Source organism: Aotus nancymaae, unplaced genomic scaffold (genome assembly GCF_030222135.1).
Source record: "Aotus nancymaae isolate 86718 unplaced genomic scaffold, 86718_ANA_hifiasm-v0.15.2.pri h1tg000008l, whole genome shotgun sequence".
NCBI classification, from domain to species: domain Eukaryota; kingdom Metazoa; phylum Chordata; class Mammalia; order Primates; family Aotidae; genus Aotus; species Aotus nancymaae.
In genome coordinates this window covers 6,784,875-6,803,580 of record NW_026988419.1, presented here as the reverse complement: position 1 = coordinate 6,803,580, position 18,706 = coordinate 6,784,875, and the positions used below count along the sequence as shown (strand labels likewise).

At 36.2% G+C, this 18,706-nt stretch overlaps 1 protein-coding gene across 17 annotated transcripts in view; it reads left to right on the top strand.

Moving 5' to 3' along the window:
* Positions 1–14,978, top strand: part of MFF (mitochondrial fission factor) — a 34,169-nt gene extending 19,191 nt beyond the window's left edge. For 4 of the 17 annotated variants that reach the window (XM_012446175.2, XM_012446173.2, XM_012446168.2 and 1 more), the window contains 2 exons: positions 12,990–13,074; positions 14,129–14,978. In XM_012446175.2, the coding sequence (XP_012301598.2) occupies positions 12,990–13,074; positions 14,129–14,260 (217 nt within the window). In that variant the 3' untranslated portion in view covers positions 14,261–14,978. Of the gene's footprint in view, positions 1–4,286; positions 4,446–7,946; positions 7,980–9,837; positions 9,898–12,989; positions 13,075–14,128 lie in introns of all 17 variants that reach the window. The other 13 variants (XM_012446157.2, XM_012446159.2, XM_012446160.2 and 10 more) reach the window with 6 other exon arrangements.
* Positions 14,979–18,706: the final 3,728 nt, after the last annotated feature.

The following is an 18,706-nucleotide window of genomic DNA, read 5'->3' as shown; positions in this document are numbered from 1 at the left end:
TTTCTCAAACTGTCATTATATACTTTATTAAGGAAAAAAATAACTAGACCAGCTAAAGAAGTTGTATATGATTTTGCATGTATTGGTGAAGGGAACAGGGAATATAATATGCACATAAGGACCAAGCATCCTTTTTATTTTGCTTTGGTTGGCATAATAGTTCTCGACAGATTCAACTTCACCTGGTTAAGTGATCCCAATTTTTTTTTTTAATTTCACCACACTGTCTTTTCTCTTCTATCTTGTCCCTGAAGAATGGAGTCTAAGTGTGTTTGTCATTTATTTTTAAACCCACTCTTTCCATGTGACAAAATAAGGCATGAGAATGACTAACTCTCATGGAGCAGAACATTTTGATATATAATACAAGTATTCAATAGCTAATATAGGTCTTAAGCAACAGAAGAAACCACACTGATAGCCAACAATTTTCCTCTTATTCTGGTTCGATTATTTTACATCAAGGAACAGCTATTCAATTGCCATATATAGTGGCAGTGTATTAGAATTTCCTCTCTATTTAAAATTCCAACAGAAATTAATATATTTGTGTTTTAGTGAAAATTTTTTCTCTTTATTATTTTACCCTATTTTTTGGAAGAGTCTGATACCTCACTGAAGAGGTTATACCCACAGTTTGAGAAACATTATTCCTATGAAAACTCATTTTGAGAAACATTATTCCTATGAAAACTCAAATAAAGAGGTACTTGACTTTGAACTTACTTTTAATAATGACATACTTATGCCAAGTACATTTTAATTTAAATTTTAGTTCTGACATTGGCTGGTGTTGTTTTTTTTGTTTTTCGTTTTTTTGGTTTTTTGAGACAGAGTCTCTCTGTGTTGCCCTGGCTGGAGTGCAATGGTGCAATCTCAGCTCACTGCAACTGCCACCTCCCAGGTTCAAGCGATTCTTCTGCCCCAGCCTCCTGAGTAGCTGGGACTACAGGCACGGGCCACCACGCCCAGCTAATTTTTGTATTTTTAGTAGAGACGGAGTTTCACCATATTGGCCAGGCTGGTCTCAACTCCTGACTCCAAGTGACCCACCCGCCTCGGCCTCCCAAAGTGCTAAGATTACAGGCGTGAGCCACCGCACCCGGCCCTGGTGTGGTTTACTTAACTCTTGTGTAATAAGATTCCATGTAAGCATGAGGTAGAGCTATTACTAATGAAGCATGATAAACATCAGTGCTTTCTTCAAAATTTTCTAATCTTTTCTTTTAAAAAGGTAAAGTTGAGACTTTACTATTTTATAACATCACTGGAATCAATTTATCAAAGTGCATTTTTATTAAATTACTAATACATATAATGCCATTTACTTAACCTTCTCAGTGCCTTTGTAGTATGTTTACTTTTTTTTATTTTCCACAATAGTTCACTTGTCAAAACAACAGAAACAGAGTCACTAAACGTTGGATGGGTACATGAGTGGACAGACATAAAAGCACTGTTTCCCTCCACCGTTTATACCTGTGGAGTACATTTTAGCTACTGTCAAACTGATTGTTAAAATGGAGCTTATTCTTTTTTGTTCTTACATTTGTTTGTGAAAAAGACCAAAAAGACTGCTTAAAGTTTTAAAAAGGAAAGAGAATTGATAAATTATTTATTGGCTCTAATTACTAATGTAATTTTGGTGATCTTATGGTGATTCATTTCATCTTTAGATCAAATTAAATGTTACCAAGCAAAGACATTTAATCTATACCTAACACTGGCAAAAGCAGTCATCAATTTTAAAAAATACTCCCAATTTCATTTTTGCTGTTTATGGAGGATTGCCATACACATGAATGAAAAGCTGAATTTTTTTATTAATCTTTGAAATGTTAATTTCTTTTGAGAAACAACTAGAAACTCAAGTTACGATTTTGATGCTGCTTTTGATGAAATATCTTTACTAGTATTGATAATAACAACTTTATCTTTTATTTTTCTATATAAGTATTTTTCATATTAAGTTATAATTGAGAATCATGTAAGGTTTTTTCTAATTTCATGTGGTCATAGACTCTTAGAATTGGGAGACATCTTATGGATTGTTTTAGAATCCAACCTTCTGTATATTCCATCTTAGGAACTCCTTGTAGTTAATCTGAAGTAAGTTTATGTTTGACTATTTTATAAGATGACTTCCTCATTTCCTATGTATGGACAGAAAGTATTTGCACTTTTACAGTTTAAATAAACGGTTCATTGTTGTTTGTTTCCGGCAAGAGGATTTCTCTTAGAGGAAGTAACGTTTCTTTTCTTTTAATTGTTAATGGACAAAAATCCATTAACTTTTTTTCATGGATTTGAGTTTAGTTCATTCATACTGTTGCCCCAAGATTATAATTTTAAATATTGATTATTGGAGCCTTTAATATGTTAGTATGTAGCTAGTTTATTTATCAATACGTAATGATACACCGAGTGTTCAATTTAAGCCTCCAAATGCAAAGGCAAAGTACTGATTAGTCCTTTAAAACTTGCTTAAGTGAATTTAGGCATTTACGCTGGCTGCTCTATCAAGAAGAGTATAAGATGGATTGTTTGTTTTTGTTGATGCAAAACTGGCCATTTTTAATTCTGCCTCCGATGATACATATTTTTTTTAACATGAACTCAATCTGTTTTCTCACAAGCAGTAAGAGCTTCAGGTTTTCAAGGTGCTGCCTAAAGAGAATTCTGAGTGTAAGACTAACATATAGTTTCGTTTCACAGATAGGCTGGGATTTTTGTTTTGTTTTCCTTCTGGCATGCCCAGTATGAGTTTTGCCAAGTACCATGGGTCAGTAGATAATGTTGGCTTATATGTATTCCCAGAGATTGCCAGTCTCTCAACAGACATTTAAGGTCACTAACCATGAGACTGCATCTGAAAATTTGAGTTTATCTTGACACCATTAGGCCTAAATCCTATGGTGAATCAGGCTTGGTGGATTAGTTGCTTCCTATGTTAAGATTTGGCTTAGATCTTCTAAGTAGTCTTTGAAAAACATGGTTTTCATATTATGGCACTCCTCTCTTTGGATCACCAAGCCATTCAAAGTTATTCATAAAATTGTGAAGGAGATTTTGTTTTTTAATTTTCTGGGACTCTGAGAATAATATTAGATGACTATAACTATCCTGTCAAAAATTATCCTACTTACTTTGTAGTTTGCAGACAAATACGTGCGAAGTTAGAAAAGATTACGCAGTCAAAATAAGAGATTTTCTTTTTTAACTGTTTATCATCTGCTTCGCTTTTATTCTTTTAGACATAATACACATGGGATGACATTTAACCTGGTGTTAGTTTTGCCTTGACATTGAGAATGTCGAGCCCTCATTCCACCGTCATAGCCCTCTTATTGTAACAAACCATCTCCCAAGTCCATGTGTCACTTAAGTACCTCACAATAGATAATTATGCTGTAACATTAAACAGCTTCCTGAAAATACTGACACAGATCTTAAGAGTTTAGGTTAGAACAATAAGAATTGGTTTATTCAGCTTGCAGAAAGCACTGGCCGGGGGGGACAAATGAAATTGTGCATTTCAGCCCACACATGAAAGAACGATTAATATTGTCACTAAGAAGCCCAGAAATGGTTATCAGCCATTGATAACTTAAGAAGTGTCCTTACCTTCTTTCACTGTATTCACAGATTTGGGAATGTAGTAGTCATTTAACTAGAGAACAGATAGAGTCATTTATGCTGTAGTTATTTAACTAGAAAACAGATGCTTACTATAATTAAGCAATCAGGTGTCATTTGCTCATTATAAACTTCAACTTGCTTCATTGTCTCTATGAAGTATTTGAAATGGTGTTTTTATGGAATCACTTTTGATTCATGTGTTTAAACTTTGGCATCTGTGTATGAGAATTCTCTGTCCTACTCTGGTAATCTTCCATAAGTTGACAGCAGTGTTGTTTCTTAGAAGTTTGGTTTATTGAATTGGAATATAAACACAAAGTAAAGAATGTTACTGCTTCTCCAATGGTAGGGGTTGAACACATTCATTGCTGTAGTTCTCTTCCCTTTGTAAAGTTGTTCTTTCATATTCGGTTTATTTTGATGTTTAGGGTTATAAAGTTATAAGTGCTGCTTTGTAGCTAGTTTTTGAAAACAATTCAAAATGTTTATTCTTTGACTGTTTTCTTGTGGGGAGAGTGAAAGGTGGGAAAGGGGGGCAAGAAAACTAAGGTAAACTAAGAACATTAACATAAAGACTGCTCAGCTGAAGTTTTACAAAAATCTGACTTGAGTGTTTTTCTCTTCATTTGCTGTGCTTGTGTAAACAGTGTGACACCATCACCACAACAGGCTCGGGTCTGTCCTCCCCATATGTTACCTGAAGATGGAGCTAATCTTTCCTCTGCTCGTGGCATTTTGTCGCTTATCCAGTCTTCTACTCGTAGGGCATACCAGCAGATCTTGGATGTGCTGGATGAAAATCGCAGGTGATTGGCCATCCGTGACTCTTGCCAGCTTTGTTGCATATTTTTTGGCCTCTTGTGTAGTGGACTGTGGTGTCTTCCTTTTCTGTTTTTACCTTCTAGCCTCCTCCTAAGATGCAATGGTTTGAAACAGCTTGCTTTACTTTCTTTTAATTCAAAATTGTTGTCCAAAATTCACATTTCACAAGATTACATTAGCTTTCCATCTATCAGGGAGAGTATACAAAGAAAGCGAATGATTTTTTTCAAAGGCTTTTCTAGCCTGTTCTAAGTACTTGACTCCATTTAGGGATATGCCGAGGGGTCCCGTTGGATTGAGTGTTGGACTGAAGCGTACTACTCCTCTTTAGTCTTTTGATGTAATCATTTATGCTACTAAAATGATTGGATTATTAAAGCAAATCTGAGGAGGTGATGTTAGGACACTTTTTCCTTTCCTCTCAACGACTGATTTCTAGGCTTCTTTTGAAAATTCCAAGTGCTATCATCTGTTTGAGAACACTGATGTTTTTCAGTGTTGATAACTTATATCACTTTCGAACATCTCCAAGTAAAATCATTAGTAGTATACTAAGACTTACTCATACAAATAATTTTTTTGTAGTTATTTCAAGTACTTTTTGTCCTCACTTTGTTACTACATAATGTTTTAAAGGAAATTCAGGGGCTTTTTTGGCATAGTGTGGGAAAGATAGAGTCAATTTCATTTCAACTCTGAACACTTATCTAGTGGCTTTTGGTAGTCAGGGTTTGAATTTTTATGATTATTTAACTAAATTCTTACTTTCTGCATTTTGAAGAATTCACAATAAATTAAGCTGGCCTTTCTAATAAATCCTGCTTCTTAGGAACGAATATGTCTTCTGGCTTGCACTGAACAAACTTTTTCTTGTTGAATGCTTGTAGTCCTCACACAGGCCCTGAGTATGTCACCATACTTCTCAAGCACTTGTCCATGCTACTTATCATTGTTGAATTCAGGGCCTTTCTAAGCCTTCCCAGAGATGACCTAGTGCTATACACTTGGGTCCAAGGACTGAAAGCTGCACTAAAAAGAGATGAAAAAGAAAGCTCATGGTATGAGGGTGTGGGAGGCAAATTATATATACATGTTTATGTATAGATATGTTTTGTTTGTTTTTCCCCAAGGGTTTTGACTCCCTTTTATGCTTTTTGAAGCTTCAAAGACATTCTTGGACTATTGGGAAGCTGTAAGAAGCAGGAAGATTCAGAACAAAAAGTATGGATTCAGGAAGTCACTCAGAATTAACCTGGATCCACCCCGTGCATAGCTGCATGATGGCCTTGAACACACTGCTTAGCTTCTTTGGGCCTCATTTTCCTTATATGTTGAAAAATAGGGAAGAAGGATAGTAATATCTAGCTTTCTGGATTCTTGTAAGGATCTTCTCCTCTCCCTACCTTTACTTATAATATAGGGATAATGGCCTCCAATTCTTTATTTAGTGTAGTAGGAGATCTTTTAAATGATATTGAATATAAAGTAGCAGGCACTTAAGAACTAATATTTACAAGTGCCTGTTTTCTCTTCCCTCCTTAAAACAGAATTATTGACCATCAGCTAAGTTTTTTAACTTTTTGATTACAATAAATCCTTAGTAGAGACCAGATTATTAGGTCAGAGTATATAATATCAAATGCTATTACATTTAAAATATCTGAATGAGAAATATATTTCTAAATCTTGTATAAAAACTAATAGCTAGATAATAAAGTCACATTACATTAAAATTATATGTCCCAAAGAGAAAAAAAAAGTATTTGTCCCAATCCCCCCACTAGCATATACACAGTTCATTGCAGTAATGTGGAACTTGTGAAAATACGGATTTTTTTTCCTCGTAATAGGAAAACAATTGTGCCTCAGGGTCAAATGCACAAAATCAAAAATTGTATTAGTATGAACTTTGTATTTTTTTAATAATGAAAAATATTTTTAGACTTTAAGTGAAATTTTATTTCAGTTTTTTACATTGTGATGAATTGATAACTTTAAAATCCCTTTTCTGGGAAGAAATTATCTTTTCTCATTCACTTAAGTAAGTTTTTAAAAATTCATGAAGGAGTTATATTAATAATGCTTTGCTCCTAGATCTATATGTTAGCTTGGAGTCCGGAGGGTTAGATTCTCATCAGTCTTATTGCCACTTCAGTATTGAAGGATTTTTTAAAGTTGTATTCAGATCTCTTAGGATCTCAACGTTGAGCAAGATTTGATCAGAATTTTAAATACCAAATCAGATTTCCTCTATGAGAATTATACAGCATAACTTTTCAGATATAAGAAATAGGAATGTGAAATTTGGATAATGTTCTACTTGCATGATTATAAAATAATACTGCTTATAAAATTTTTACTGCTTCTACGTTCCTTGCTCTGTACATCTTTATTTCCTTTCTATTTTATTACTCTTGGCTATTATGCTAATGCAATATCTTATCTTTTGTTCATACGTCATCACATTAGGTATAGTTAATTTAAGCTAGAACTCTTGGGGGGTAAAAAAAAAAAGGTTCCTGCTTGCTTTATCACTGAAATAATGCAGATTCACAATTCCTTGACATAAGAACTATTTTCAGTTTACGTTTTAAAGGACACTGTCAAAAGGTTTATGTACTATGTATTTTTTCTTACAAGAATGTAGATGATATAAACCAAGCTCAATATAAACACCAACTTAAATTGTAGGTACATGTTAGAAAAGTTTATTTACACAGGTCAGTGTCATGCATTTGGAAAACTCATACGCTGAAAATTTACCAAAGCACCAGGTATGCTATTTCCTCAGGTGCAGCAAAAATTAAGATATTATTACGATTTGGTCCTTAACTGGTTAGAAAATGCCCATCTCTCCTTACATCTGTTAGAGCTATGTACGTCATTTTACAATGTAAAATATTAACATCTTAAAAAAGAAACTTCATTCCTGTGTAAGAACATTGGTTAAATATTGATAGATGAGTAATGCTTAGCTTTTATTTTTAGGAGGGGCTTGATTACTTTTTACAGTTTTTTCTTAACAGATTGTACCAGCTTTAAGTGAATAGAATAAGAAACCAATGTGTGAATAATTTATATTTTTGGCAAGTATTCCTATAAATAGACAACTTGGAAGACCTAGAAATCTAGAGTTGCAGTAGATACAATGTTTGTTATTTATAATTTTTCTCTTTTAAAAAAATGTGTAATTCCTGATCCCCCAATCAAACTGTTTATTTCCTGTAGCAGGTTATGTTTTTATAGCAAAGAAACACATATTATGTTACATCAGAGCATATTTACTCAGAAACGTCAGTACACAAGTTAATGGTGGAGCTCAGTGGTAGCCTTGGATTTCTTTCCCTTTTGCCACTCTCCAAAGCATACTGTTGAAAGATTTTGTGTATTAAATCATGCTTATAGAAAATGGTACTTGAATGAAGTTTCTAACTTTGCCAAATACCTGTCTAATTTACTTTTATATTATATGTGTCAATTGCCAGTGTGAGAAGACAAAATGAAATACGTTGTGAAAGGTAACTGTATTATTTTCTGGCTCTGCATTATAAAAGGGAAATCTCTGTGGTGGAATATGTTGAATATCACAGACCCATTTGAACATACTGTGTGCACTTTAAAAAGCCTTAGGAAGCACACAGTGTTGGCTTCATCTAGTTAACCATTTTCATGTTAGTGTAATTTAAGATTGTAGTTAAATAACAGGTTTCTAATACCACAGAGTAAATACGTTAGTAGGATGAGATGAATTTAAGACCTGTCTCAAGCATATGTGATTTATTCATGGTTTTTAGCCATAAAATAAAAGTCAAACATGTTTCCCCCGAAAGTCTCTGAATCCCTTATCATCTAGGCTCCAGAAATTTCTTTTCTCTTTTTTTTTTTTTTTATGAGACAGAGTTTTGCTCTGTTGCCAGGATGGAGTGCAGTGGCACGATCTCGGCTCACTACAACCTCCACCTCCTGGGTTCAAGCAATTTTCTTGCCTCAGCCTCCCAAGTAGCTGGGACTACAGGCACATGCCACCACACCCAGCTGATTTTTGTATTTTAAGTAGAGATAGGGCTTCACCATGTTGGCCAGGATGGTCTCTATCTCTTGACTTCGTGATCTGCCCTCCTCGGCCTCTCAAAGTGCTGAAATTACAAGCGTGAGCCACCGTGCCTGGCCCAGAAATTTCTTTAAGCCTGGTAGTACCTTTAAGACATAGAGAAGTTAAACATTAGAATTTTATTCTATAAATTGAATTATCAGAAAGTAATGATTTGTATTATAGTCAAAATTGCACAACTGTGCCAACTTACAGAAAAAATTGGTGTATTTGGTATTAAACATTAACCATTATATAATTATTGTCTTGATACTTAATTCAGGCAAAACCAGATCAGTTACTTAGAGAATGAGATATCCAAAATAGGATTTAATAATTCTTAAAATCTTTATATGGATCGAATACTCCAGTCTTCCCTCTCTGCTTAGTAGATATTGCTGATTGTTTTACGGGGAATTGACCAGTGAACATGTATAAGCTTTTGTTTCCTGATTTTAAAAGATAACACTTATTGGAAAGGATGCTGCTTATCAAAGTAGAAAGCTAACTGTCCTCTAGCACCAAAGTATATACTGAGAATGAGTGGAAATCCCCACCAATTTCCCAGTACACCTTAGTCTTCATTTCCAGCGGCCCTGTATGTCACTCCTGGTTGTCTCAAGATCAGACTCAAATTGTTGGTTGCACTTTCTGTGATGTGCTATAGCACGTTGCCTGATCTTCACCACTTCAGAGCAGAGGCTTGCATTTTCACTCTGGAGAGCTGAGAGTTTGAATGAGACACAACTACATTGAGACATCAGGCATTACTCAAACTTAATAAGGTGGGTGGGAAGGAACTGTGGAAAATGGAGTTTCTTGAAATTTATTAATACATTTTTTGAGATAGAGCTGTTGATACCAGATGAGCAACCATGGTCATACAGGTGCAGCTAACAGGTGCTGATATGCTTTTAAAGATGCTAGTGATTTTTTTGTCAACTAGAAGAAAGGAATTACACTTTTTAAACAGAGTTGTCCTCTGTCTTAAATTTCATAAAGCACCAAAAAAATTATATGTTGGTGCTGTTTTCTTGTAAATATAAATTCCCTTTGTTTCTTTAATCAGTAGTTTATGAAATGATAAAATGTTTAGTTTATAAAAATGGTAAAATGGAGAACACATGAGACAGGAATTTTTTAAAGTAGTTGAGAGATATTATATTGTATTGAAACATACAATATAATCCTATTTGACATTTATTTGTCTTGTTTTTGCTTTTATTTTATTACTTCTCTGTTTCCTGATTCTGTCTTGTGCCTTCTCCCGCAAAAACCTGCCTTAGACCTGTGTTGCGTGGTGGGTCTGCTGCCGCCACTTCTAATCCTCATCATGACAACGTCAGGTAAATTTTGAGACTTTGTAATTACCAGGGTAAATGGTTGGCGGAATTTGTGTGTTGCAGGACATGGTGCATGTTGTAGCCATGCCTGTGTGTTGTAGCTGAACTTCTTTCTACAGCTTTCCTCGTTGAGTACATCTTGCTTCTCTCTGAGAACAATGAATAATCAGTCATGACATCTGGCCAGTTAGTATGAAGGAAAATGTTTAATAATTATGGTATGATGTGAACAGCTGAGATATTTTATTTAAATGCAGTGTTAATAGTTTGTTAGTGGTTTATAATAATTTGCATACTAAAACAGAAAAAATTGTCTTAAATCTTATTCTATGTACATCATTTTAATGGTTGCCTGAATTGTGCCCAGCATTTCCTTTTAAGTCATTAATTATCTGCAATGTCACTTTTAGTGTGTGAGCAAACCTGTAAGGCATCGTCTTAAATTGGGAGAAGTCAGCACTGACTACTCCACAGTTTGGGAAGGTGAATATTAGAAAGGAAATTTAGTTTTAAGCTTTTTTATCATCTGTTGATCTAAGGCCTCTATTTTTGCCCTTTTCACGCTTTCAGACATGCTTAGGCTGAGTGTTCCTTTCTTCCTGACATGCACAGGCACTTAAGAACAGTTCTTAAGTGCTGAAATTCCCATGTAGTTTTCTCATAGTCTGGAAAAACAAAATCAAAAACTATTGGTATTCACAGATGCTATTATTGTATAATTTTTTCAGTCAGTTTTATTTAAGCAGAAATGTATTATCTGTAGCAGTAGATTTTAAACTGGCAGCATCATTTCTGTGCTTAGAAGAAGCTGGTACATTCATTGAAGCAAGAGAAAAGGGAAACATTAGCTGCTCATTAAAACTGAACTCATGTTGGAGAAATTGAGAAGTGTGACTGTGGTGGTCCCCTACCACTCTGCTGACTTGTTTCTTTTTACAATTTTAGTTCAGTTCATTGTCGTTTTCCCTTCTATTTTTCTCTAAGTTTGTGATCCTTTTATCTTTCTATCAGAGTATTTTCAGCCAGTGGTCTAACTTAGCATTAGAGTTTTTTAGTTCTAATAAATACTGGTTTTTGTTTAAAACACAATATAAAGTAACATGTTTTTGTTTTAAATTGAATTATATAGGCAAAATCTTTTGTCATATCCTTATATTTCTTTGCAAATGGAGATTTCCTTTTCAGATATCTAAACCTTAATTAATTCAGGATATAAATTGTGAGTAATCGCTTTCATCTGTACTTCATTCTCTACGTTCAGTCTAGATCCCTTGAACAGTTGCTTCTGTTTGATTTCTATTTCTAATTATTCATCTCTTATGTGGCCTCACAGAAATAGAAGAGTTTTATTTTGAGGATGAAGTGAAGGAAAAGGGAATCTTCAACCTTTATTTTTTCCACTAATCATTTTCAACCCATGGTTCCAGCAATCTACTAACTTAGAAGTTAACTTCTCTAACTGGTGTAATTACCCTCAGTATTCCAGGTTATTTATTGTGTTCTCGTGAAAGAATCGGACAGTTAATGAGAAAGCAAGATAATTTAGCCATAGAAGGAACATGTGGAGATGGTTGTCAATTATCTAGAGTCAGTCAGTACACACCATCTATTATTTAAGGTTTTTGCATACTTTAAGTATTTTTATTACTTTTAACTATATTTGAGACAAAAGGATTTTTTAATAGTTTTGTCTTTAACATGTCTGAATGAAAAATATAATTCTGCTTCATATCCCTTTGTGTGGGTATGTGCTTTTTGTAGTGGGGACTTGCTGGGAAGCATATTAGAATAGATGATCCATGTGCCAATTCTGTGGACTACACAGGAGTAACTTTTAATTCAGTTTATTTATATTCTGCTCATTTAGAAAATTTACTATGCCATTTTACTAGAATAACCATTTAGGATATTAAATCCATGTGTGGTGAATTGTGTGGTTATATAAGTTGTATCTCAATGAAGCTATTAATTCAGTTAAATTTTAAAATGCGGAAATCCCGGCAAAGGAGAGGAATGGCATTTGTCTTTGTTTTTCACAAGTTCAGTGTCAGTCATCTAAAAATTAGTTCCCCTTTTAGAAGTAACTGCATTGGAACAGAAAGTACTTTTTTAATATGCTTTCTCTGGGTTTTGTCTTAGTGATTTTTTAGTATTATTATTTTATACACAGCCTCTTATTCATTATTGGGTCAATTCTGGAGCGAAATGTAGTGGCAAGATATATTCAGGAAATTTTATAATTGTTTCTGTGGGAGAACACAGTAGAACGTAAATAATTAGAAATAAGAATAGGCCAGGTGTGGTGGCTCACGCCTGTAATCCCAGCACTTTAGGAGCCCAAGGCAGGTGGGTCACCTGAAGTCAGGAGTTTGAGACCAGCCTGGCCAACATGGTGAAACCCCATCTCTACTAAAAGTACAAAAATTAGCCGGGCGTAGTGACAGGTGCCTGTAATCCCAGCTACTTGGGGGGCTGAGGCAGGAGAATCACTTGAACCAGGGAGGTAGAGGTTGCAGTGAGCTGGGATTGCACCATTGCACTCCAGCCTGGGCAACAAGATTGAAACTCCATCTCAAAAAAAAAAAAAAAAAAAAAGACAAGAAGCAAAGAATAGGAATGGCAAGACAAGAGACAATGAGAAGAGGTGATGAGTCTTTCTTCAGTTAGAGTTAGTCTACTTTGCGTTGCCTGCCAGTGAGTCTATGCCTATGGGCTTGCACATGGACATAAGTTTGTATAAGAATTCTATTTCGTTCTATCCTAAGTGGCAGCTCTCAGGACCTTTTCAGCCAGGGATCCTTTTTAGCATCACCAGTCCTTCTGGCTTGAGAATTTTCTGTTTGTACCTTTAGTCAGGATTTTTTTCTGATTCTCCAATTTTTAGTGCCCTTTTTCAGTATTGTAGGTAATTATCATTTTAAACTTTTTTCTTTCCTTTATTTGTAGAAATTCAAGTGGTAAAATTTAGTAATTCATATTATTAGGTACCAGTTTTCTGAATACTACTTTGAGCATTACACTAAACATGACATGACGTGCTAATTACTCTTAGTTCTGTTTTAATATTCATTTGTAGTTCTATTTCTTATCTGCAGGTATGGCATTTCAAATATAGATTCAACAATTGAAGGAACATCAGATGACCTGACTGTTGTAGATGCAGCTTCACTAAGACGACAGGTATTTAGTGTACCATATAAGATATACTTCTAAGTTACATTCATACAATATTTTAAAGTGATAGTTCTCAACATTTTATCGATTTCTCTTCTGTGGGACCCGTGAATTGAAATATTTTATCTATCAAACTAGTAAGCCATAATTGATTTTCTCATTTTGATTAAACATATATTGAACTACCATTTACATGTTTTTATCAGCATAAAACAATATTACCAAGATAGATTAATGTAATTCTAGACAATAACAAAGAATTTTTAGCAAACCAGTATAGCCCTAAGTTTGGCTTTTGAAATGTGGAACAATCACTTTGGAACCTTTGTTACTGTGTTTAATAACTCCATTTAGAAACCACTCCTTTCAGCTTGCAAAGGGTCTCTGCATACGTATGTCTTGTATTCTGTAATAAATCCTTTTTTATAATTGCAGTTTCACATGCATATTTTTAATACGTACTCCCACAGTTTCTAGATCACACAGACATACACACATGTAAAGAAGGCAGATTTGGTTTTCTCGTTTTGTCTGTGCCAAATAGATATAGAAGGAAATTGGATTAAATAAAATATTTTTAAGTAAAGCTCAGTAGGAGAGCATGAGCTTAGGCAGGCAGTTGTTCAGCCCAGGGCTTTTCACGGTAAGGGCTAACAGCAAGGGTGGTACTGTCAGCCAGCGGCATTTCCAGCAGCTGGGGAATTAGCCTTCAGGCCTGAAGGGTTTGGGTGGCATATCCCAAGGCCGACTGCAATAGGTTATTTTATTGGATTGCCTTAGTAACTAAGAGAGGTGGACAGAGAAGGCATTTATAGCCAGGTTAAATATGAACAACTGAGGCTGAGTGACAAGAAGTTCATAGGAGAGGAATAGAAAGGGGAAGGATGTTTAAATGAATTTAAGCTGTCATGAATGACATGTTTTTCTGTATGTAGTTGTGTTTATTTTGCTCCAGATGAAACTTTCCGTGTTATAATATTTTTGACAAATTATTTTACTGCTTTATAGGAATCATTAAAGCCTCTATGTTGTATTTTTTGTGTGTTTGTTTTTCACTTAGATAATCAAACTAAATAGACGTCTACAACTTTTGGAAGAGGAGAACAAAGAACGTGCTAAAAGAGAAATGGTCATGTATTCAATTACTGTAGCTTTCTGGCTGCTTAATAGCTGGCTCTGGTTTCGCCGCTAGAGGTAACATCAGCTCTCAAAAATCTTGTCTCAACAGCTGGAAATATAAAATATTTGCAAACTTCTTTGTTTCTGTCTCTGCATTGTATGCCATTTTATAGTCCACACACTGAAAATGTATTTCTTCCAGAAAGTCTGGGGGAAGGACCTATATTTGTAGAAGTACAGGTATATTCTGTCACTCTGCTGTATTCACTTTTGAGCAGTTTTGCAGTAACACCTGCTTAAAATTCTCCCTTTGCATGTTTTGTAAATAGGCTCCACTGTGGTTTTCTAAAAGGAATTTATTTTTTGCCTCCTTAATCCACACAACTGATTCTGAATGGGAGAGAGTCTGTAGAGAATTGATTTAGAAAAGTGTCTGTGAAAGAAAAACAGTATTTTGTCCTGGTTCTCAAAACTGTTAGATTAAACAGTTTTGTTAACAGATATTTTTGCATCTACACTTCAACATTAACACTTTCAGAGTCATGGCTTGGTGCCAGATTTAAGAAACTCAACCACCTAATATTTCATAATCTCCTTCATTAGGTACTTGTACAGGTTAATTTCTAACATTTCAGCAGTTAAATATGTGTGCAGTATGTGCATTCTTTCATTTTAGTTTTGCACTTGGTTTTCTATAAAGTACGTTTTTACTCAGTTCATGTGTGAACAATTTAAAAACCTACAGAACAAGATACAAATGTAGTGTATTTAATAAACTATCAACCAAAGCAGTATTTGTCTATTGAGGGATTTTATTTCATCATTTGTGCGATCAGCTAAATTTTGTATCCTGTTACCGTATATGATCCTTCCCATCTCAGGAGCAACTAATACAATTAATGTCATGGTTGGGTAGGTAGCAAGAACCTGCTGTGCTTCCTTTCAGACCTTCATCCAGGTAGTAGTGGCTGTTGGTTGCATCGTAGGTGGTTTTCTAACGTATAGTATCTAGAAAGTGGTTCAGGTTTAAATACTTTGAGTTGTGTATACTTTTGTTTTTTTTTGAGATGGGGTCTCACTTTATTGCCAATGCTGGAGTGCAGTGGCATGATCTTGGCTCACTGCAACCTCCACCTCCCAGGTTCAAGCGATTCTTGTGCCCCAGCCTCCCAAGTAGCTGGGATTACAGGTGCCCGCCACCACCACACCCAGCTAGTTTTTGTATTTTTAGTAGATAGGAGGTTTCACCATGTTGGCCAGGCTGATCTCGAACTCCTGACCTCAGGTGATCCGCCTGCCTTGGCCTCCCATATTGTTGGGATTACAGGCGTGAGCCACTGCACCCGGCCGAACCACCTTCCAGGTTCAAGCGATTCTTGTGCCCCAGCCTCCCAAGTAGCTGGGATTACAGGCGCCCACCACCACCACACCCAGCTAGTTTTCGTATTTTTAGTAGATAGGAGGTTTCACCATGTTGGCCAGGCTGATCTCGAACTCCTGACCTCAGGTGATCCGCCTGCCTTGGCCTCCCATATTGTTGGGATTACAGGCGTGAGCCACTGCACCCGGCCGAAGTTGTGTATACTTTTTCCATTGTGGTATTTATTTGCTAATTATATATACTGATGTATTTACATGTCAAGGCTAGGTACAGTGGCTCATGCCTGTAATCCCAACACTATTTGAGGCCAGAAGTTTGAGACCAGCCTGGCCAATACAGTGCAACTCTGTCTGTCTTTACCAAAAATACAAAGTTAGGCAAATGTGGTGGCAGGCATGGTGGCAACAGCTGTAATCCCAGCTATTCGGGAGGCTCAGGCAGGAGAATCGCTTGAACCTGGAAGACAGAAGTTGCAGCGAACTGAGATCGCGCCACTGCATTCCAACCTGAGCGACAGAGCCAAACTCTGTCTCAAAAAAAAAAAAAATTTTTAACTTTAAAGATAAATCTCAAAAGAATTAAATCCACCAGTGAAACCAAGTGTTGGACAGTTTTAACTCTCAAAACTTTTATTTCCCCATTTTTGGTTCAGAAATGGGTAGAATTTAGTTAGGTGCAATATTCTCCACACATCTTTGGTATCTTTCTTCTAAGGCAGGAAGTTTTGGGAAAGGCAGTTGAGGAAATTCCTTGGATAGAGTTAGATTTAACATTTCTGTTCTTGTTTCTTATCCCTCTAAAATAAGACAAAGATTCTTCTCTGTACTTAGAAATTTTCTAACTTTTGGTAATGATGCAACTATATTAATTCTAGATTTGTATGTACTACAAGGTAATTTCTGTGGTTATCCTCCAAATTGAAATCACAAAAATGATAAAAAGTGATGGTTAAGATTAGTATCTTTTGATAGGCAGGCATGAAAAGGATTCCACAGAGGCCAACAATGAAATAAAAGCAGGAATCCTGAGAGAGAAAGTGCAAAAGCTCCTTTTTTCTCTCATGATTGTTAACCAAGGACTGTAAACTTGGAGCTTTCTCCCTTAATGGTTGAGCAAGGGATACAAGATAGAATGCCCTACCTCAGGCAGGCACTAATTATAAGAGGAGACTTGTGAATGAAGCTAGGACCCCAGTAGACTACACCCTTGCTGGAAGCATGACTCAGAACTCTTTTTACCATGCAAAAGAGGACAAAAAGGAAACCTGCTATGACCTTGGCACATATCTAAAAGTAGAAAAGCTTGAATCTCTCTAACTCCAAAGTTCAGATCTCTCATACCTGTGTACTGCCCCTAAAAATTGTTCATTACTGTTAAAATATATTTTGGAGTTGAGAGGAATAAATTCACTCCTGGTTATTGTAAGGCTGGTTGTGTCACCGAGAGCTCAGACACACCCCCTCCCCTCACAGGGACATCGGACACACCCCCTCCCCTCCCTGGGAGCTCGGACACGCCCCCTTCCCTTGCCAGGAGCTCGGACACACCTCCTTCCCTTGCTGGGAGCTCGGACACACCTCCTCCCCCCGCCACCAGGAGCCCAGGAAAAAAGCCCTGTCAGGACCTACCTGATAGCATTTTGTCCTATCCAGGCCCTACTCCGTACCTGCCATTTTGTCTTCCTGCTTACCATTTTGTCCTATCTGGGCCCCACTCCCTGCCTACCATTTTGTCCTGTCTGAGCCCCACTCCCTGCCATTTTGTTTCATCCGGGCCCCACTCCCCACCATTTTCTCTCATTCACCTTGGGCACAGCCAATCAAAGGCCTCCACTCCCTATAAAACCCCGTGCCTGAGAGGAGTCTGCGCGACTTCTCTGGCCCCTCCTGTTGGACCGCAGAACCTCACCTGGGAGCCTGAATAAATTCCCTTGCATTGGATTATTTTCGTGCTGGCCTCAGTTTCTTCATTTTATCCTCGGCGAGAACAGACCTTACAGTTATTATAACCAGATATTTGAGCTGAGCCTTTCAACAGCAGAGAAAGAAGAAAAATATGTAGAGAATAGAGTACAGAGAATAGAGGGAGAAATGGATACAGTCAGGAGCCAAAGTGGGATCATACAACTAAGTATAGCAAATATATTAATGCTGCACTACTGAAAGTGCCCCCTCCCCTCTTCTAGTAATTTTGGTTGAAGTACTTGCAGGTTGTTTACACTTTGAGAGATAACATCATGGAAGTAGTATATTTTGAAGAGAGCTTTCCTTTCTTCTTCCTTTCCTGCATGAATGTGTTTCTAGCTCCTTAACTATACTGATTGCCCAGCCCTAATCCAAAATTCTTTGGACCAGAAGTGTTTTTGAATTTCAGATATTTTCAGATATCAATTTACATATACATAATGAGATATGTTGAGGATGGGACCCAAGTCTAAACATGAAATTCATTTATGTTTCACATACACCTTATACACATAACCTAAAGATAATTTTATACAGTATTTCAAATTATGTGAATGAAACAAAGTTTGTGTACACAGAACCATCAGAAAGCAAAGAGCAAAGATGTCACAGTGATATCTCAGCCACGCATGCAGTCAGGTTGTTCAGCATCACTATCATTCCTGATTCTGAATGTACGTGCTACCAATAAACAGTCATTTTTTCTTAACACTTTTTCACACATAAATACTTAACATTAAAAATGACACTATTAGCAGTTTGACAGTTCATTTAATAAGTATTTAGTCTTCACTAAAAACTGGGTACTGAAGATAGGATTTATTAATTCATTCAACTAAGTGCAGGATTCATTAATTCATTCAACTAAGTACAGTGTTTCTGCTTTGTACCAGGCACTGTACTAAGTACTGTTGATACCAGGAGGGAATAAACATGTTTCTGTACCCCTGGAGCTTATGGTCTAATGAGAGACCTTGAAATTTAAGAAGGAAGCACAAATGAAAATGCAGTCATCATTTTGATAAATGCTGTAAATGAAAGCATGGGAAAAGAGTACCTAGTTTTCATTAGATGGTTAGGAATAGCCTCTCAGAAAAAGTGGTATTTGTGCTGAAGTCAAGGTTAGAGAGGATTCTGCCGGAGATAAGGCAGGTCAGGGTAGGAATGGGGCTGG